Source organism: Alligator mississippiensis, chromosome 1, assembly GCF_030867095.1.
Source record: "Alligator mississippiensis isolate rAllMis1 chromosome 1, rAllMis1, whole genome shotgun sequence".
Taxonomy (NCBI): domain Eukaryota; kingdom Metazoa; phylum Chordata; order Crocodylia; family Alligatoridae; genus Alligator; species Alligator mississippiensis.
The window spans coordinates 135,895,854-135,917,951 of NC_081824.1; the positions used below are offsets into that span (position 1 = coordinate 135,895,854).

Consider the following 22,098-nt stretch of genomic DNA (forward strand, 5'->3'; position numbering starts at 1 on the left):
CTGCATTTTTCTGCAATTTTAAAATAAATACCACTGCATATATAAACATTGTGTCCAACCGATCTCTCTCTCTCTTCCCCCGCCCCCAACCCAACCCATGGAGCCAGGATTAGAGATTTAATGGGTTCTTGGGATACAAGAAATGTAAGAGGTCTTGTTCAGCAAAGTGAAAGAAGCAAAGCATTGCCAGAGGCAGGGTTCAAACCTACAACCTTTAAAAGAGTCAGACTCCAGCTCTACCACCTGAGGCTAATGGGCTAAAAGGGCAAGAAGCTGCTCCCTGAAGGATGGCTGTGCTCAAGGGGTGGTGTTTTCCAGATGTAGGTGCCAAAAGGTCCCTCAGGGTAAAGTGCGGGACCGTGAACGTACGACCCATCAGCAGTCTGTTTCTGCCCGGTTTCGATCCGGGGAACTTTTGCGTGAGGAAAAGTTTTTAAACCCAAAAGCTTGCTAAGATATATTTATCCAACTACTCAGGTGGTCTAATAAAAGATATCAGATTAACTCAAAGAACCTTGTCTGCCTATGTCCTTAGACCAACACGGCTACAACCTACACACACCTCTTAACGTACACAAGTGTCACAAGTTTTGCTTTGAGCAGTTTGAGGTGCAGTTTCCCAGAAACCCCTGCACCTATCTCCTTGAAACTTGGCAGGCTTCATGCCCTCAGAAGGGGCTACCATCCCTGCTGTTTTCATCCAAATCAGCCAAAAAATGACAAAGTTATAGGTATTTTAATGATTCCCCATTATAGTCCATGGCTGAATCTCCGAATTGGTGTTGAAATTTTTAAACGGATTTGGATTAATTGAATCAGGACAGTAATCTAAAATACTGAATCAAATCACTCTCTCTCCAAAACAGCCGAATCAGAATCTGAACAGAGGCGTTTCACACAGGCCTACTGTCTATCTCCCATTCAAGGAGTTTTAGGGCAGGTGTACTCTTTTCAAAGTAAAGTAGAGGAGGCCATTGGTGGAGCAAAGAGCTATTTACACCTCCCCTGTTTTGTTTTGTTTAATTATTTATGTATTTATTTATTTTTGCTCAGCTGATTTAACACAGCAGAATTATCTTCATTAACAGTAATGGAAATACTCCCTTTTTACTTTTGGAAACCCAGATTGAGCCCGAAAAGATCATTGAACATATGAGTAGGCCCAGAAAGATTGAAGGATAACTAAAGCAGAGCTACATGCTAAGATGAAAGCTGCCAGAGGAAATACCTTTCTGTAGACAATCCTAATTGGTTTTGCCTGTTATCTTAATTTTCCTTCTATCTTTATAAACTAGCAGGGTGGTCTGTTATTTTTATGATTTCTAGGGAGAGAAGCAGGTGGGAGAATTTGGAGAGTATAAATACTTCCTTTGGAATTAGAGAATATGTGCATATATTTCCTTTTCCTTGGTAATTTTTTTGTAATCTTGCTTTCTTTAGTATACAATATTGATTTTTCCCCCCTCCCCCATCAGAGCTGTATCAGTACTTAATTTGCTTGGTTTGGGAAGCTGAAGTAGGAATACTAGTTCTTGTTTTGATTTTAACACACATTTTTTATAAAAACAAAAAACAAAACCAGTGAGCAGTTTTATAGAAGGAAATACTACTACTTTTTTGGGGGGGAGAATAAATTTAGATTAGAGCAACAGGACAGTTCTTAAAACAAACAAACAAAATTATTCTTCAGTGAACATCTTAGGTTATTTCACTAGCAGTAGCTCCAACTTTTAGCTCCAACATAATCTCTGCTGTAAGGAATTAGGCTGGGCAATCACAATACTCTTTTAATTAATCAAGTTCTTTTGTTTCTGAATTGGGCCATAGCCCTGTTGACATGCTTACATGTCATATTTTGAAAACATTTCCAACAACTTGTAAGTGGCGGAGTTCAGATTAAAGCATTCTTGTTTAAACAGTTTCCCAAATTGTTGACAACTGTTGTAAGTAGAGGAAAAGAAAATTGGGAGTACCTTAGTAAATAAAGGAGGGGAATAACTTGTGTTTTTGGGGGGGAGAGGAGGACCTGTCCCCAGACTGTCTGTGTAGTAGTGGGTGATATGTCAGGTGTGTCTGCTGGCATTGAGAACACAAGATATTTAGTACAGATTCATTAAGATTTTTATGATGTTCTTAGGCTGTGGTTGTTCAGGACCAAGAAGTTATTTGGTACAGTACAGTTAACACTCCTGTATGTTACCTGTTATTTTCATTATGCCATATGACTGAAATAATGTCTGTAACTGGGTTGTTATTTGCCTCATTGATGGAAAAAGCTAGTGGAATATGTGAATTCAAATAAAAGTAGGGTTCTTTGCCAGTCTCTTTCTCAGCTGCTGTCCTCCGGGCTATAAATCAGTGGCCTGCTCTTGATTGTACTTGGACTCCATGGAAAGGATTTGTTTTATTTAGTGATGGTTTCTTTACAAAAGGGAACTTTGGTTAATTTGCTTGTTACAATAATTGAGAGAATTTTTCTTTGGGAGCCAAATATTTAGGATGTGGCTAACAAGGTCCTAACCTCCTGAGATTTTGGTTCTAATTTTCCTTATTTCCCTGGACCATTCAAGGCAATACATTATTATCTGTTACTTCCTTCCTCTTTCCCTTCCCTCTCGCCTCATTTCCTTGCTCTTTTCTCCCCATTTTCTTGGTTTTAGTTACAGCTGTGGGGGTGTCAAGATAAAATGAGTGAGTTTTCCACTAAATTTTGAAGGACTACTGTCCAAGCCCATGCCATGTTTTCAGGTTTAATAAAGGTCTTAGGCTAGCTAATTTAAACTTGAGCCCACCAGCTATGCTGCTCTTGTCAGAAATACAAAATGGCCATCTGATAATCACTTTTGTGTAAATAAGGTGCACAGTAGGCCATATGGCAGAAGAGTCTTAAGTGGACCTTAAAAAGTAAAGATGTAAGCAGCCTTGTAAACTGTCTCAGAAAGGTTTTATTATGTACAGCAGGGACCTTCACAGAAGAAAGAGTAGAGATGACAATGAGAGAAACTCCCAAATATGTAGATGAGGTTTGGAAATCAAAGGGTATAATGATGCAGCTGGGTGCCTGGTCCAGTTGTCACACACATGGGCAGTAATGACTTCCAGTTGCCATCACTGCTGGTGTGCTTACACAGCTGTGGTGGCAGCCATTTTTTTCCTGTGTCCCTAGGTCAGAAGCCAGGACAGCTACTCTGGTTGTCCCATACTAGTTACACTGCTGTTGCAAGGTTGGTCTGAGAAAAAGGCCAAGCAGGAGGCAATACAGTACCCTGTAAGGAAGGTTAATGAGAGAAGTGCAGGGAGTACTATAGAGCTTTGAAAGAGGTAAATCAAATGTAAATGTTTGATCACATTTGATACAGTAACAATTGGGGAAACATTCAGAGATGTTCAGAGATGCGAGGATCAGTGGTGGATGTTAGAAGCTGTGGTTTGCATGGAGCACGGAAGAGAAATACTCTTCATCTTTGGAGAGTCTACCATGGATGCCCAAGGGATACCCAGCTTCCTCTGGCTTCCATCTTCCTTTTCCCAGTCTCTTCACACATGGATCTGAACTGGGAGCTGCATTGTGCATATTTGAGCTTGCAGTGCATTTTCATATAATATTTATGCATGTCTGACAAGGGGAGATTTTTTCATAGGTACAAATGGCAGTGAGGCATTGAGCTCTCTTTGAACTCCTCTTGGCTTTCAGGAGGAGTCAGGCCTTCATTTCTACTGCTGCCTCTGAAAATTTGCTTTTCAGATGCTGTTGGTTGTGGGTATCTAGGTTAGTAATCAGGAGGCAGTGATTAGTGGAAGTAGTGTAGAAAATGTGTAGTGTGTGAAGTACTATATGCTTATATATTTTAATTACCATGGGATGGTCCAGAGCAATGGGCAGATGTTATCCCAATAAGTTGATAAATATCTGTGTTTATAACATTAAACACAGAGGCCCTTAGTTAATCCAGTTATTTCAAAATAGCATTATTCTGTAAGGCATGGAAAACTGCTTAACTTTTGCAGGCAGTTGACTCACAAATAGTTTTATTATACCTGTGCATATTGCTTATCTCTGTCATATGTAGACTGGCTTCTGAGTTGCTCCTGATTATGAAATAATCTACTTGAACCCACTTGCTTGTTGCTTTTCCTGAATGCCTTCTTGCTATCATTGTGCAGCACACAAATATTACTTTCTTAGACTTCCTTTTTTCCACTAACATACTTTATTTCAGTATAAAACTAAAACAAGACTTTGCATAGATGCATCTAATCAGAGGTATAATAAGCAGGGTTCAGGGTTTACAGTCTGAGAAAACCCTACAGGAGAACAGGAAGGGAGGCGGCAGGTGCCACTGAGTGCTGGAGATGAGGGGATGCTAAGAGCAAAGGGGAGGTGAATGAGGGGAGTAACGAAGTCCCATCTTTTCCAGGTACTCAGAAACAGTCCCCAGCTGCTGCTACTGGCACCTTGATCTGGTCTGCCCTGCCCACCCCACTTGTTGCTCCTATAGCAGCAGTATGGTGTCTGGGCTGCGGCAGCAATGCCATGGGGCTGCTTCTGCTGCCCAAGTGTAGACGCCATGGGGGGGGGGTGCCATTTTAGGCACCATTGTACTATGTTGGTGCCAGGTGCTGCTGCCCTACTTGCTGCCCACCTAAGTTCCACTACTGCATTTAATATTACAGAAGATTTTAGTTTATTCAAGATATTTATTTTGGTGTCCATTTTCTGAAGAATACTCTTGAGGCCAAAAGGCCATTTTCTAGTGTAAGGCAAGCATGATGAAATGCCTGAACTCAGTCATTTAAACTAAGGATCCATTTTTGATCCCCTCACAGCTGTTAAGTAACATCAGCAGTAATAGAAATGTCATTAAAAATCAACCTTTTGTTCATTTATGATTTGTTCTGTTTTCTTTTTGCTTTCTACTTTCTCATGTCATTACAAAACTAATTGAGGGTATTGTCAAGGAAATGACTTTCATACAGGTGTATATTATATACTTTTGCTATATTATATATTATATAGTCAGCATTTTTAAATGAATGATACCAATAAAGGATCGAGTCTAGTCAGTCTTATTAAGGTTTTTTTATGTGAGCAGTCATTATGAACTCTATAGGAATAATCACTTGAGGTAAGGATAACTTAAATGAATGAAGTATGAAGGCTCAACTACAAACATCTTATTAAATATTCTGAATTGTAAAAGGTTTTGAAATGATTAGAAGGAATTTAATATGGTGGTTTATTTCTCTTTGTTTACATATACATTAATTTTGTTAGTGTCTATTGGAATTGAAATGTTTTCAAAGGATGTTTCAAAAGGAAATAAAAGCCTCAACATACAAATTTCCATGCAGAATACAAAGTGAGGAGCTGTGAATAGATGTATTAATGTATTATGACATCAGTCGTACAAGGAGCCCCAGTTGTAAATATTACAAAATATGTACCGATGTCATTGGTTTCTATATAATTAGCCAGTATGTATCCAAGACAATGGAGCCTATGTCCTAAGTCATATTGCAGCTGCCCAAAGTAACTCTGATTAATGCTAGGTGAGATGTTTGGTCATGTTATATTTTTGGCTGGTGGAATCAAAAAGTATTGTTAACTCTGGAAATTCCCAAGAACAGTTTGTTAGTACATTTGGAGGCATGCTTCCATGCATTGAATAGAGCATATTAAATATGCAGTTAACTTGGGTTATGTATCTTTTAACCATGTACATTTTAGCTTAATGTGTAGGTAGAGGTAGAAAGTGAATTGTAACTTAAATTCACTAGAAAGCACTTAGAATGTGTACTAAGGTAATTACTTACTGCATCCTGCAGACTATCAGGGTCATCCCTTCACATTAACCCTTTTAAAAGGTGCGTTAACCACTAGCTCAGAGATGTCACACACACCTAAGGCCAGATCTGGAGTACTGGCCTCCTTGTGGGCTGGATCTACTCCAGTGCATGAGGACTGCTGCAGCGGCCACCATAGTGGCAGAGGCACAGGGTCCGGTAGTGGTGGAAGTGCAGGATCTGGCAGCAACAGGAATAGTGTAGGCTCCAGTGGGGGTAGGGGTAGCAGGAGCATTGGGTCCAACAGGGGTGAGACAAGTTTGCTATGAATGGCCATGCCAAAGAGAGCCAAAGGGCCCAACTTCCAGTGCCCTCCAGTAGCTCAGTAGGTTGGATAGAGAGCCTTCACAGGTAGAATCCAGCCCATGGGCCATATGTCTGAAATCCCTGCTGTAGCTAATCAGTCAGGCAAAGGGGAAATAGGGCAGCTTATACTGGTAAAAATTGTTGCATGCTTCTAAAATTTTAGGATATCTAGATAAAGAGGCTGTAAACTAAGAGCATCTTTACATCTGCTCAGGGATGGGGGAAGGAGAGTGCTTTAATTAGAGTGGCTCTCAGGAGCTGCTTTTATTAAAATGCCCATAGCATCTGTATTCGGTGTCCTGCACTTCAAAATGGCAGTAGGGGCAGTTTAACTAATGTTTAAATTACACCGAATACACATGACATCGAGGCTGCTGGAGCAGAATCAGTTAATCAGGTCTGTTCAAACGCACATCGGAGCAGGTGTTGGGCATGTGTACAGGTGCCCTAAAGGACCAAGCTACAAATAAATGTTCCATTCTCATCCTACTTGTTAGGTATTTTGTTTTGTTGTAGCATCTACTCTCTGCCTATCTAATGTTTTAGGAAAGGAAAGTAGTACAAGTGCTCAAGGAGTCCCACAGTTGTCCTAGTACATAGTTAACTAGGATGTTGTGTTTAGAAATGGATACTTAATTTTTAAAGATTTAAGGAGTTTGTAGATTATACCCTTGTGAAGGAGAGGCCTGATTTTCCCCCCCCACCCCAATATACAAAATATATTTTAAATGAGGACTTGAAAAGGATTCTCCCTTCAAAGTTGCTTATTGGAACAGGAAATAATCTCCTTCATATATTTACAAGAATTTTGTGTTTTATTTGAGAATTCTAGCAAATAACATTTTAGTGACTATTTCAAAGTAAATGTCACAGGCTATTTAGAGGGGTCAGGGGTCAAATTCAGAGGAAAATCTTTAAATTGGTGGTGGGGCTTGTTTGTTTGTTTTTGTTTTTTCCTTCTGAGTTTTGGTGCAATATAAGTGTGTATTTCTCAGACATGGGCTCTCAATATTTACACTTAGTGACTGATATTTTGTATGCAAAAGTACCTTGTATGCATCACCTCTGAATTTACCCACTAGATATAATAAAGTCAGAGTGGGTTTAATGTACCTGGTAAGGAGCTAAGAAGGCAAAGAACACAAAGGAGACCATCTAAGGTTGCACTTACATGTTATAATTTTCAAGTACTAACTCTTAAGGAATGTTGTGCTGTGTTAAAGTTAGCATGTGCTGTGAACAGTCACGCTTAAGAGTTTGCACCCTCTCTAACATGCATTGCTATGAACTGCCCCTGGAGAGTTGGCAAGCAAGGGTGTGGCTAGGTGCTGCAAGTCTGCTCTGTGTGCCTGGTCCACCTGCTGTCTAGGACAGTATAGGTTCAAGGAACAGGCTCTGGGTCATCTGCCAGCTTCTGGTGACCTGGACTGGGTTCCTTGTTGGCCCAGACTGGCTCCCCTACCATCACCTACCAGCCCAGATTGGGCCCACCAGCCTAGATCACGCCTGCATCACCCCTGCCTCCCTTCTGCCATGACTCCCTGGCAGCTCTCTGCTCACCTGTTGCTCCCATTGCTCTCCGGGCTGGTCTCAGCTCAAAGAGCAGTGGTGGCAGCAGGCTGGCAGGGTTCCCCTTCCCTGCCTATTCCTCTGGGGCAGCACAAGGGAGTGGGAAGCTAAGGGACATAGGAAGAGCACAGGGTGAGCCCTGAGGAACTGTGGTCACCTTCCACTTGTCACACCACTGCTTGTCAGCCCTCCAGGGGCAGGTCACAGCAGTTCATGTTAGAGAGGTATCTATATGGCTGGGAGCAGTGCCTCCTAGGATGCTGAAGGACTGCCCCCAACTCGTCCTGGCTTTGCGGACTAGTCTAAGTTAGTGGTTCTCAAACTCTTTTTTTTTTGCGGACCACTTGAAAATTGCTGAGAGTCTTGGCAGACCACTTAATAAACTATTTTTGTTCTACAAATCAAAGCACACAACTCATATTTTAATATCAGTAGTCTTACAAGTACAGATATTCTCGACTATTCTGCAGCCATTCTGTGGACCACCTGAATGGAGCTCACAGACCAGTGGTGGTCTGCTGACCACAGTCTGAGAACCTCTGGTCTAAGTTGTCTGCAGCACGAGCTGCCCAAGAACAGGGAAGAAAACTATTTCTGAGATACTCAGAGGGCACTTAGCTCATTTTTTCCTGCCTTAATGTGCAGACACTCCCATCGTAACAGCCTTTAACGTATCTGAAAGGTAACCTGTAACAGCACTCTAACAGAAAAGGTCTGAGAAATAATAACTTTAAAAGAGAAATTTCTACTTTAACCTTACACCTTCTTGTGGCTCCCCAATGTGTATTTTACACTAACTTATACTCCTACACACTAACATACAGCCACTCTGAGACATGACTTATTTAACACTTTGCATTCACTTTGAATTTGGTCCATCAAGACTTGTGGGCTTTCCCATGAAAAACACTAACAAACTCATTGAAGTTTTTATTTCTGCCTCTGAGATGATATTTGTTTTTCAGTGGCTGTGACTTTTGGTTCCATATATAATCAGAGCTACCTCACAGATTGTTATGATTAAAGCAAATTAATTAAGGACTTTCCAAAAAGCTTCATTTTTTGGATATTGATCTTAAAGTTACCTGTATATAGTACAGAGGCAAAGATTTCTTATAGTGATTTTTCTAAGAAGCTGACTACAGGGAGATCAAGGCCTATCAAAAGGGAAGAGGGTTATTCTCATCTCCCTTATGTGGAAACACTTCAGGAGTTAGATAAAATGTAATGTTCCATAAACCCAATATCAATGTCTACTCCTTGGTTCTGAGCGTCCAGTCAGCTTATGAATTTTTGTTCCCAAGTTCACCTTTTAGATGTATTAGGTAGACTTCCCTTGGGCATATGGAAGTCAGAAAGGGAGTGGTCATTCAATGAGAAATGTGCTCGTAATTGTGTGTATATCCCTGTCCTTTATTTTTTGTGAGAGTACATTCTGGTGCATAGTTGTGATTTAGTTTCACCCACATAGTTGCCATGAGGACACTTGGTCCATTGAGCCAGATATAACACATTTTGGGAACACTTTTATAGGAACCATGGATTCTGATGGTTTTTTTTATAGGTGTTGATAGTAGTGGCAGTGGAGATGTGCTGACAGGTTAAGTGTTTCTTGCCAAGGCAAAGCTATGTTTCATTGTTGGGCAGTGCTTTTGATGTTGAGCTGGGCAAAGTGAGGGGCTTGTTTGACAGCCAGGCTGGGAATATTTTTCTTAAGGTCCGATCTTTGTCAAGAGATGCTGTTTGATTATTCTGATTGCTTCCAGTATAGGGTGGTAAATGACCACCAGGGGTGTGCAGTCATAGGTTTTCTTTTTGTATTGTAGCAGGTTACCGTGGGGTATTTGGAGAGCTCTTTCAAATGTATAGTCTGTTTTTTTACTGAAGTGTCCTTGAGGCAGAATTGAGGCCGGTCAGGTGAATGTTACGAGTGTTCTCCAAGCAGATGTGGTGGTATCTGAGGGCCTTTTTCTGGTGTGCTTAGGATGATTAGTGATCTGGCGGACATAGATATGGTGGTCTGTGGGTTTTCTGTATATAGTGGTTTGTAGGGTGCCATCCTGGATATGGATTGTGGTATCTAGAAAATTGATGATACATCACTCTTACACTACGTTTCTATAGTATGTGCATAAGTATACTACTTGTACTCTGTTAAACTAACCCATATTTTGAGACTGATGTAAATAATGCTGCAAGAATGTCTTTGACCCCTTATCCCAGTAAGAAAGACAACAATTTACTACTCTTTAAAGGGTATACTGAGGGGCTAAGCTTCAAAGGAAACCTTTAAAGAGGATATGGTCTTCTAAGGTAAAAGAGCTATGTCAACTTGAGCTGACTGCTTGCAATCTTGCTAGCTGGCATTTTCTTGCTTCTGTGGATATCTGTAAAATCTCTAGTAACAGTATGATCTCACAGAAGTGAACGTGGACACACTGGTGGTTCATTAATGCTTATTAGGCATTAGACATTACACTGTAGAGCAGGGGCAGGCAATTATTTTGGCTGGAGAGCTGTTTAATGAGTTTTGGTAAGCTGTCGAGGGCCTCATGGGTAGCCCTGCCCCTTGACAGGTGTCCTGCCCACTGCTCTCCATATTGGAGCACTCCGAGTCTCCATGAGCACCCCCACCTGCTACTGCTGCTGGCAGCAAGGGCTACATGCCATGTGGGGGGTCCCCACACCTTCCTACCCTCCTTCACACCCACACCCTGCCCAGCCAAACTCCATGTTCCTGCCACCCCCCTGGGTGTAGGCTCCATGCTGCTGCCAGTCCCAGCCCCACACTCCCTGCCCTCACCCAGCTGCAGCTCCCCCCCAACCCCTACTGCTTCTATACTTGCTGCCCGGAGTGAGCTGGATGCCAGGGAAGCCAAGCAGTTCCCCCCAGGGCTGCTGCAGCAGTGGCAGCAGCAGCCCTGCCCTTCCGCTCTTGAGGGTGGGAGTGAGGTGCAATAGGGTATGTTGGTGGGGGTGTATACATGGGTGCCTCACTCCCACCGTCATGGGCAGAAAGGCTGGGCAGGCTACAATTCATTGGTGGGTGCTCACAGGGTGCATGAAATTGCCTGGCAGGCCAGGTTTGGTCCATGGGCCATATTTTGCCCACCCCTGCTGTAGAATAAACAATGCCCTCGCCCTCTTCTCTCGCCCTCGCCCTCTGATAGGTGGAATAGTCCTTCCATATTAGTAGTGTTTTTAGTACATTAGTGTCACATTCCATTATCTCTGTCTCAAAAAGAGAAGGGATGGGGACAACTTGTTTTTATTCATTTACTCCATGCCCTTACGTGCAAACTTCAGTGCTTCTCAATTTTCTATTAAACTTGGTTCAAATTTGAAGTTACAACAAAATTTCAGTATACATTTTCACTGTTTTCCAGTTTGCTCTTTTTTCATCAGTAAGTATGGATGGATTGCTATTTAACTGAAAGATAATGCTTGTTTTCTTTAAAAGAATGGCATAGGATTAAAAGAGGAGAGGTAATAGGTAAGCAAGATAAAAATGTTAGATGACACTTTGGCTAGGAATTCATGGTTTATTTGCTCAACTATCTGCTCCTAGATACATAAATGTAAGGTGTGGCATGCACACACAGTATGAAGCCCAAAGTTTAAGGTTTGATACGTTATGACCACATAGCTATAAATTGGAACTTTATGCCATTCAGTGGTATTGATTCCGTCATGTTGATATTTGAGAGAATGAAAATATATTTACAAAAGCCATCTTTCACAGATGGTGCATGAAGTTTTTGTCTTTTAGAGAAAGTGCTTTTAAAAATCTAAAACTTAAGATTGTGCCCTTAAGGTTTCAGACTTTTATATGCCAAACTGCAAAATTATATTTTTCTTTGTGGTGTTAATTGCTCAAGTGCCTGCATAATGTGTCAGTTGTGTGAGGCAAAATGCATTGTTTTGAAGCACTGCTATTCCCATGGAGTGTTATCTCACTTCAGAAACACTGCTGAGTGGCACTGTAACACCACCCAACATCTGAGACTCCTGAAATACTTGTCAGTAGTTGGACAATATCAAAACACTACTTCTGAGTCTTATCCCCAAGAAAGGTCAGTAATGCTACCTTAAATAGCCTCTCTGGAATTTGAAATAGATTTATAGCAGAAGTATGCGGTCCAAACAGCTGACTTGAAAAACCTTGAAAAAGCTAATAAAAGCTAATAAACAGTAAACTCAGAAATGTGTACCATATGTTGCTTAGCCTTCTTTAAATCAAGATAATACTAAATACATTCTTCAAGAAAGACCCCTCATGTAGGTCTTTAGGGTAAAGTTATAGTTAAAATAAACTGATGTGTTTAGACAGATGGAATTTTGTTTTGTTTTTGTTTGGGTTTTGGGGAGGGGTTGGGGGTTTTTTTGGCTGGTTATTTTTTTTGAGCACAGAATTTGAGCACTTCAGATTTATGGCTTGCTTTTCCTATACAACTACAAATAGTCTGGTAGCTTACGTCAGTGGAGTCATAAAACCTTGAGAAGATACAGTCAGCTTTGGATAGGGATCAGAGTGATCAGGGAGGAAACAGAAGCATCTGTCTTACGTTATGATCTTGGATTCCATTAAAATTTAAAATGTTGTCATTAACATCAGCATAATCACACTGAAACAGTTACAAAATGATTTTTCCTGACAATCTTTTTGTCATTATTAAAAAACACATTAAAACTCTGAAGTTACACACTCCCAGAGGGAAACCTGGTTTGACATGCATGACTTCCAGAGTTCATACAGTTCTATTAAGGTGGCCGTGGGAAACAACTTTAGCTTTTCTCTGTCTCTCATGTTCTAACACAGTTCCAGCGCTGCCACAGATGCTTACCCTCTGCCTCCCCGCTGTCCTCCCTCTTTTGTAATCCAATCCTTCCAGGACATACTCAAGAAGGATTTCTGGCTTAGTGAGGGAAAAAAAGTTGGGGCTAGGGTAATGGTGCAATTTAGCATTTAGACATCTACTGGTACCATGCTATTTACAAAAAAAATAAAGTCCCCAGGTTATTGCCCCCCACAAATAAAAGAAAAGGTTTGAAAAAAACAGGACTTAAGAAACATATGGGGGGAGAATGTGAAAGGAAATGTTATAAGTAACTTCATCAGTCTGTTGCAGCTGCTTTGCTTGTAGATTTAGGTTAGGGACAGAAGTTGCACGTAAACCTGGCAGGGATCCGGGTTTTCAGATTGCTGCAGAAAAACACGGATTTTCTCCTTTGAAGGAGAAAAACACAGATTTTCTTCATTTAAAGAGAAAACTGGGGGAAACTGCTGGTTTCCCCTTGTAGACTGGCAGCCTTCCAGCCTGAAAGGAGCTGCTTGGGGCTGGGGTGGGGTGGCTGGGAGATGCTGCCCGGGGTTGGGGGGTGTGAGGGCCATGGCCAGGCCAACTGATGTGGTACGGGAGCCCCAGGCCTGGGTAGGGGGTACCATAGGCCTCCCCTCCTCCATTGTCTCCAAGTCAGAGCCCCTACACTCCAGCCTAGGTGAGATGGGGGCAGCTGGGAGCCCCATCTGGCAGGACTGGGGGATGGGCAGGGGGCTGCAGGTTGGGAGTGAGGAGCATCAGCAGGGCTGGGTGGGTTGTGGCTTGGCACCAAGCATGGCCCTGGGTGGGGGGACTATGGATTGGCACTGTGGGGCACTGGCAGGGCCAGGAGGCTGCGAGTCAGGAGTGCGGGGCACTAGCAGGGACAGGAGGCTGTGGGTTGGGAGTGAGGGGCACCAGCAGGGCCAGGGGGATGTGAGTCAGGAGTGAGGGGCACTGGAAGGGCTGGGGGGGTGGGGCCTGTGGCTTAGGAGTGAGTGGCAATGACATTGGCAGGGAACTGGCATATCAGAGCTGCTCGGCGCCACGAAGCAGCTGGGGGACAGCTGCAGCTGGACTTGCGTCCTGGTGAACAAAGCAGGCAAGGCAAGCACTGATTTTTTCCATGATAAAAACCCAAAATCAAATGCCAAAACATATAGGTGTTTAGAAATTATTTTATTATAGTGATTGAGGCAATAGTAGGCTTCCAAATTGTTTTACAATTGTAAATATATCAATAAAACATCATGTTAAATTGATACCTATATATATAGCAATGTTTCATTTTAATAGCAGAAAAATGCAGGTTTTGGGTTTTTTAATCAGAGAATTTGCTATTTTTAAACAAAGAAAACTAGAATCACTGGGATCAGAAACTGGTTCAGATTTGTAACAAAAGAAGTTCAATGCACGTAAACCACTTTCAGAATGGCCGAAACCAGTTTAAGATAAACCTGGATGGATGTAGTAATAGACTTAGCTGATTTAGGTAAAATCGGTTTATTTAATTTCTTTCCCAGATCTCCTCCAGATTCAAGTTAACTCTGTCCCCCAGCATCCCAGGATCCTTTGCACCTCCCCTCTAAACTACATTTGCAAGGTGGGCAGGCTAGTCTTGGCCCAAGCTATCTGCTCCAGCCAAGCAGGGAGGTGTGCTGTAGCCCCCCATGGCATCTGGCCTGAGCCACTGCAGGCATGTGGAATGTCTGTTCACTTGTTTATCAGTTCAGTCTACAGAGTTTAGACTAACCTGCGAAGATTGAATCAATTCAGCCTTGGGCTTTCTGATTGTCTGCACTTAGCCTTAGTGTACCAGTTTCAGTTCTAACTGGAAAACAGATCTGGGATAGAAAACATCACAAACAGGAACAAAAAAAGAAAAAGATACCTTATCTTCCATTATGGTAAGGTGGTGTGGTGAAGGACCCATGGAAGTCTCAAATACGTAATCCTGTCATATGCTAATAAAAAACCATAGCAATGTGAGGGCTATAGTTTTAAATGCAAAAAAGAATGAATTGAAGAATAAAGCTAATAATTGGAACTGGCACCCTTTTATGTAATATATCTATATATCTATATTTATAGATATTTGTCCAGTTATGCTATAGGCATAAATTCATGCAATTAACAGAAGACTGTCTTAGTTGTGTGTTAGTATCTTAATTGTAATATTGCATTAAAACATTCTAATTTATTAAGGATCTCTCTGTGATTCGCTTGCAAATACCAATTAAGTTGTGAAATTAGCAGTAGTAGGGTTTTTTTTAAAGCAAAATAGTATTTTATTAATTGTATTCCATTTATTTTTTTTTGCCTCTCATTTCAGAACGGTTTGATCACCACTGTCCCTGGGTAGGCAACTGTGTGGGGAAAAGAAACTACAGATTTTTTTATATGTTTATTTTATCTCTGTCCTTTCTGACAGTCTTTATATTTGCATTCGTTATCACCCACGTCATCCTTCGTAAGTATGCTGGTGAAATCAGATTATGTACGTAGCCATTTGCTTGAGTTTCTTTCTTTTTTTTTTTTTACTTTTAATCTTTTGATCATTCAGGGTTTTTATTTTTTAACTCTTTCCCTGAAGTTTCAGAGCCCCCACTGCTACAGAGTGACAATCTGAAATCCCTTGACATGCTTCCTAAAGCAGAACCTGTTTGTTCTAATCGTTGATGCAACACTTTGCTTAATCTTAATGCAATGTTTTAATTTTCTTTCTGCCTTCTGTCCTCTCATGGACAGTTCCTTTGAACAGTACCTCAAATGTTTTATATCCAGAATAATTTATTGCCAGTAATGTCATTTGCACAAAGAAGAACTTTTTAAGTGTATTCTCCCAACAATGAGAGTGATTCACCTGCCTTCATCCAAACAAGATTAATTTACAGTCAGTAGAGTTGAGCTATTTTACAACTTTTGTTGTTCTCCTCTTTAGTTTTACATCTTCTTCAGTTCTATTTTTAACATAAATATTTTGCTGTCATATGCATAGACATATTTCAAGAATCTCCCATGTATTATGGAATATGTTTGATAAACTAGACTCAGATTTATAATCATGGATTTTACAATTAGTTTCATATTTGTATGCTGGATTGTTTGGCTGGGGGGTTGTTTTGTTTTTCTTTGGTTTGTTGTTTTCCCCCATATCTAATAAATCCTTTTAATCCTGGTATAACATGTTTATCACAGTTTCTGGTGATAGAAGATGATATAGCTTGGCTTTACGAATCTTTCAAGCTCTCATGCACTTCCATTATGAATTTTTTAAACCAGTGCTATATCTCTTTCGTAATGATACAGGTTAACACTGTTGAGCTGTTATCACTCCCAAAATTTGGGCTTTTGATGAGGTTTCTTTACACTGCTTACTATGCTTCAAAATGATACAAGGCATTAATTCCAGCTTTTGGTCCAACATGTTAAACAGTGATTTTGTTAATTGCTATGCTCAGAAATTGTTCTATTGAAAAATATGCTAGCCTTTTGTTTTCTTTAATTACTTGAACCCTAAAAAGTAGTTGTTTTTCTTTTAAAAAAGAAATAAAAAGGAAGAAAAACAAAATGAAATCCTGCTTGAGTCTGTGCTGTAGAGGAGGTATGGAGGTATTCCTCCGGGTTCCTTCTAGTTAGAAATTCAGAACAGACTAGAGCCAAGAGCAGTTTGAAATTTGGGGAGCCTGCATTAATAGCCTATGTAGAAATTCTAAAATTACCAAACATAATTGAGAATTTAAGTGCAAAAGAAACATTTTATAATCTTGAAAAAGGAAAAATTATTTATTGGAACAAAGCTTTAGGGTTGATGGTTGTAGTCGTGTTGATCTAAGGACACAGGCAGACAAGGTTCTTTGGATAGATGTGATATCTTTTATTAGACTAACTAAATAGTTGGAAAAAATGTTCTTTGCAAGCTTTTGGTCACAAACACCCAGGCATATAGAGAGTCTGCTGGTGAATTGTGTAGAATACAAGCCAAAATTGAGGTCTGTAAAAATGCAAATGCATGGCAGTGAGGATCAGAGGAGTGGAAGATGATAGGTGAGAGACAGGTGGGGGGGAGGAAGGAAAATGTACAGGGTACTGGATTTTGCCAGATTTGCAGAGATCAGCTGTCACTACATTCCCTCTACCCCCCACCTGTCTCTCACCTATTGTCTTTTACCCCTCTGATCCTCACTGCCACACATTTGCATTTTCACAGACCTGCATTTTGGCTTCTGTTCTACCCAGGAGAGCACACAATTCACCAACAGACTCTAAATGCCTGAAGAAGGGTGTTTGTGCCCGAAAGCTTGCAAAGAACAATTTTTCCAATTGTTTAATTGATCTAATAAAAGATATCAAATCTTCCCAAATAATCTTGTCTGCTCATTGGAACAAAGGCTTTATTTACTGTTTAGTATTACAACTTTTGAGTCTTTACAGGTGCACAAGCATGTACATGCATGCATCGGTCCAGAAGGAGAGGCATTTTTTGCTCTGCTCTAATTCTGGTTTGCCAATAATAAAAATATGTTGAAAATCCTAACCTGCCTGTCAGTGCAAATCCAATGTCTATATGAACTAACTGCCTTCCCTCCCTAAAGAGTGCAGTGCTTTTTTGCATAGTTTCCAGCATGTAAAATTACTGAGTTCACTCCAGTATTTGATCTTTCTGCATGGCAAGTGAATTTAACACTTTACTATCATTTTACAGTGGTCACCATTGAAAGGTTAATATTTACTCCAGTTTGATAATTAGTTTAAGATCAGGGGAGATACTGTTTCTCAGTGTACGGTTGAACAGCACATAACACCTTGCATGTTGCAGATATTGTAGTAAATGTTAAATGCTGCCTGTTTTAAAGATGTCATCTGTGCAGCATTCATGCTATGGGGGGTCTCATTTTCTTGACTAAGATAGTAAAACTTAAACAGCATAACTATTCAATTGAAGCCTCAGCTCCACAGCTCCCTCAGTGATTCTCCTTCAAGTAGTCTTTCTGTATTTCTTTCTCCTGTCATCCAGTAATTTTTGTTTGATTTTTACTTTGGCAGCCCTGCAACCCTTCAGCTGATACTTGGCCAATAAGCAAGAATAGGGAGTAGTTTCCTGGAACCTCAGTTCCCTAATCCCATTCTTTGTGTTTGGCACAGAATCCTTCTGTACTTGGCTTCAGTGTATCTCTGCTTTAGAGTTCTCAAAGCCCCAACTCATTGCACTGGGATTTAGTCTTACTGCAGTGATTAGGAATCCATTCAGCTCTAAGGCTAGTTCTGTTTCTTACGTAAAATATCTTACACAAAGGAAGGCCACTCAATAATGCCACAAAAAGACTTCTATCCAGAGACAAGATCCTAGACAATGCCAGTCTAGCAGAAAGGATGAGAGAGAGAGAGAGTGACAGCTTGGACCATGCTACAGATTTTGGGTTTCATGACTATGACTATAACTGTAGTTTGCCTAATGTTCCAGGAACAGTCAAAATCCCAAACCAGTCTTTTCTAAATAGTAGTGACTGTGGATATTCTCTGCAGAGGGCTTCTTTCTCTTGATGAGAAGTATTAACTGCGCACCCATGCTCAGAAGAGTGGTCTTGAACTTGGTGATCATCTTCAGAGACTTGATACTCCAGAAGATTATTCTGATTTAAACAGTGAATCAGGCCACTTTTTTTTTTTAATATAAAACAGACATGAAAGCAGAAAATAAATCTTTCTTCAGGACACCCAGCTGCAGATGGTATACGCCAGTGGAGTCCCTGAGCCAGTCTACAGGCTGGATCTAGAGCATGTCATATGAACCATGGGGCTGGAATTTGGCAGTAACAGTTTTAATTTCTGTGATTCCCAGACTTGCTGCAGGTGCTGCTCTTCCCACTACCAAATATCTGGCCCTATGGGCCAGATGACACAGCTCCACCCCTGGATTCAGCTCACAGAACTCCCCACAGTCTAGAAATGTTGTGGCAAGATAAGCATCAGCTGCATTAATTGTTGCAGCTCCATTAGCTGTGGCAATTAATGCTGCCAAGTTACCAGACCTGTGGAGAGCTCTGTGGACTCTATCTTGTTCATCCCTGGAGTAGGCTATGTCAACTACCTTGGGAAATCTATGATAAGAAGCCTCTTGTGTCCTATACAGATGAATCAGATCTTTTGATGATACAGCACTGTAGATGAAGTTCTCTACATTCATGCAAACAAGAACTGGCTCAATTTTCTGATCAAGGGGTTGTGAAAACCATATTACAAAGAGAGGGGTTTTTTCTTCCTATGTGGAAGTAGGTTTCTGTATGTCTTTCAATAACCGTAGCAAAATTCAGATGAGATTATCATTGATTCTAGAAGGTTCATAATGACTTGGTCAATTTTGGTTTGTAGATCTTTTCAAGATTGCCAAAGTTGTTCCCATCAGGACAAGGTAGGATCTAGTTACTCTGAGCCATGACACCTAAATCCATCCCAATCTGGAAGTGTAGCATTTTTTATATTGTCTGCTGACAGAAGCTAAGTAGAAACACTGTTTTTGAGTTGGTGGCTTAAGTTTTTCTGCTTTTAGCCTTGTGGGAGGAGACTGACAGAAGATATGCATAAATTAATTGGCTACCACTTTCTCTTATATGAGTCTGATATAAAAATTGAATCCACCGTGGTCCATTTTGTTATGTTCAGGCTGAGAACTAAACGATGGAGTCTCTAACCTTTTGTGTGGTACTTGGTGGATGGACCTTTGGTCTTTGAAACCTAAAATTGAAGAACACCAGTGTTAAGAATAATGATGTAGTCTTAGTACAGCTAATGAAAGCTCCTTTCTAAGCCACCCAGTACCGATAAGGGCAGGCTTCTCTCACTGAAGATCATTTTCCTAGTGAACTAGTTTTAAGGCTATGATGATTTATCACACTTTACAAATTTTATAAGAATAAGGTGCTTATCTGAGAATAACTTATAAGAATAACTTATCTGAGATGCCCTCAAAAGGTGCCCTTGTATTTCTAGTTAACTAAGCCTGTCAGCCCCAGTTTTTCTGTCCTTTCCAGTCTCAGCTGCCTGACTCATAGGATTTCATTTATAGTGCTGTACAAGGAAGTCACATGGGTCCTCTATATGTTTACTACGTAGGGGGCAAATTTGTTTGTCCTGTTGAACTGTTTTTAAAGAACAGAAGTCCAAGGTATTTTTGAGGACCTAGAGTGTTCTTAGTTTGGGTCAGATCTATGAAAATTGTTTCATTTTGTTTTTATACATCCTACAAACAATCATTCATTATGTTTTTCTTTAAAAAAACATGAGCATGAGCTTGATTCTTCCTGTCTGTTTGCAATAGTTTTATGATGGTCTCTTTCTTTTGGGGGTATCCTCCTGAGCTTTTTAATTCTCAAGAGTTAGAATCCTGCACAAATAGCATCTTTGAGGAAAAAAAGAGAACTGCTGTGTACTTCGGTTTCTCTGAAGATGACATCTTGCCAAATTTTTCTCTTTCTAATCCCCACCAACCCAGTTATCTTTGCTTGTTCTCAAAGCCTTCTCCACATTAGGATTTATTTTTTATATTTATTAATCTCTTTTGGAGGGGCCACTTTTTTTCAACCATCTTGTTTTGGTGATTGGTTTATATAGTTTGATGAATCTTTCCTGGTAAAGCAGCATATGACCACCAGTACAATGTAGCTTTTACATCTTCCTGCCACCATTGTCTTTAAGGACCCCAAATCTGGGGAAGTTAGGGGAATTTCACCAGTTTGTACTGTGAATCTAAGACCCAGGTGTGAGAATCCTGCAATAAAATATAAAGAATCAGATATAAAATGGAAGTAAGTTTTCCCTTTTTAATGGCAACCACTGTAAAATACCATTCTGGCTCATGGCAAGACTGCCTATGTAAAAAAGCCAGTTTTGATGCATCTAGACATTTTTTTTCCTCTCAGAAGCACAGGTTAGGTTAGGGAGGGGAATTTTCTTCCTAGGGAGGTTAATAAGGCATTAAATACATCAGGATTGAATGATACCATAAAAATGGGAGGTTCTGCAAAGACCAGTTTCTTAAATGCACATCATCTGTGTTACATACCTGAACCGGATAAGGGCAGTAAGAGGGCCTAATATACAGGATGGACTCACCAATGGGTGAAGAGCTGATGTGGAACCTCTGGGCAGGGGTGTGGCCAAAGCATGCATCATCAGGTTTGTCACTGCCAGAGGTGCACGGGTACATTGGTCACATATCACATCAGCACCAATAGAAGGAAAATTGACAGTATTGACACTCGGGTTTTTTTGGCTAACATGGCCGATTAATGTCATCGATACATGCCCTGTGCATGTGCACAGCCGCAGTGCAGCGCACAGGTGGCCAGGAGCACAGCCTAGCAGTGTGGAGAACAGCCAGGTCTGGCTGATAAGTCTCTTGTAAAAGAAGGGTTTGGGGGGGCTCAGATCAAGGCCCTAGTGGTGAGGGAGGGAGTGAGGCTGGGGCAGGGACAGGCATTGCTCAGCTGGGGTGGCGCAGGGGACGGAGCTGCAAATGGCTCATCTGGGGGGTGCGGGGAGGGTGTGGTTCCCACTGCAACACGCACCCGGGAGAGTATGGGGGGGCATTTGCCTCTGGATCTATGTGGAGGGTGAAGGTGGGCTGCTGGGACTGTGCTGAACTCTTCCCCACAGGGGACTGGACCAGGCTGTGCTCAGAGCAGGCAGTGGTGGCACTGGGAGGAGGGGCTATGGGGGCAGGCTGCAGCCACGCCAGAATTCACCGTAGCCCCCTGGCCCCACTTCCCAGCATCACCGCCACCCAGCCCAGCCCCACACCAGGAAGAGCCTGGCGCTGCCCTGGCCCCAGCCCACAGCAGCAGCCTGCCCTTGCCCCACGTGCAGATCCGGGGGTACACACCGCCCCCTCCCGGCGCCCCCCGGACGAGCCGCTCACAGCTCTGGCCTGCACCTCACTCCACTCCACCCCAGCTGTGCAACCACAGCCCCAGCCCCACTCCTTCCCTCACTGCAGGGGCCTCAATCTGTCCTCCTCCCACCCCTTCCTTCACAACAGATTTACCAGCCAGACGCTCTTCTCCTGCTGCCTGGCTGCATATCGACCATCAGATCAGTACTGGCTGATATGGCTCCTTAAAAATTGCCCATCACATCAGCATCAGCCCAAAAAATCTCTATCGGTGCACCCCTAATACCTGCTAGTGGACCTGCCCTAAACTAGACTGATTGTCGGTTTGCTCTAGATTAGATAGGATTAGGAGGTGCTATTCAAGATGTCCCAAGACTGGAGAACTGTACTTGGTTCCCTGGCTCCTAGGATAAACAGGGAGCCACTGAGAACCTGGGCTGTAGCACAGTGTTTATTTTTATCATGTTTCCAAGACCAAAAGTAACTTTGAAAAAAGCAGAGCATTTCATAAGGAAAAAAATAGCTTCCGCAATCTTTTGTTTCCATATTAGGATTGAAAAGAATACAGAGGGATAATCAGAAATCTTATTCATGGGAAACTGTGCAGACATCAATCTGGTATTACTGAGAAAATATCCTGCAGATGTGGCTGAGTTATAATCAGGTCTA

General features: G+C 41.5%; 1 protein-coding gene across 6 annotated transcripts in view; it reads left to right on the top strand.

Annotated features, from left to right (window-relative positions):
* The window catches only part of ZDHHC14 (zinc finger DHHC-type palmitoyltransferase 14), a 187,298-nt gene that overhangs the window by 129,981 nt on the left and 35,219 nt on the right, over positions 1–22,098 (top strand). For 5 of the 6 annotated variants that reach the window (XM_006262239.4, XM_006262238.4, XM_006262241.4 and 2 more), the window contains one exon: positions 14,872–15,009. The exons of the other annotated variant lie outside the window; for it this stretch is intronic. In XM_006262239.4, coding sequence (XP_006262301.1) covers positions 14,872–15,009 — 138 coding nt within the window. The remainder of the gene's footprint in view (positions 1–14,871; positions 15,010–22,098) is intronic. 6 annotated transcript variants of the gene reach the window in all.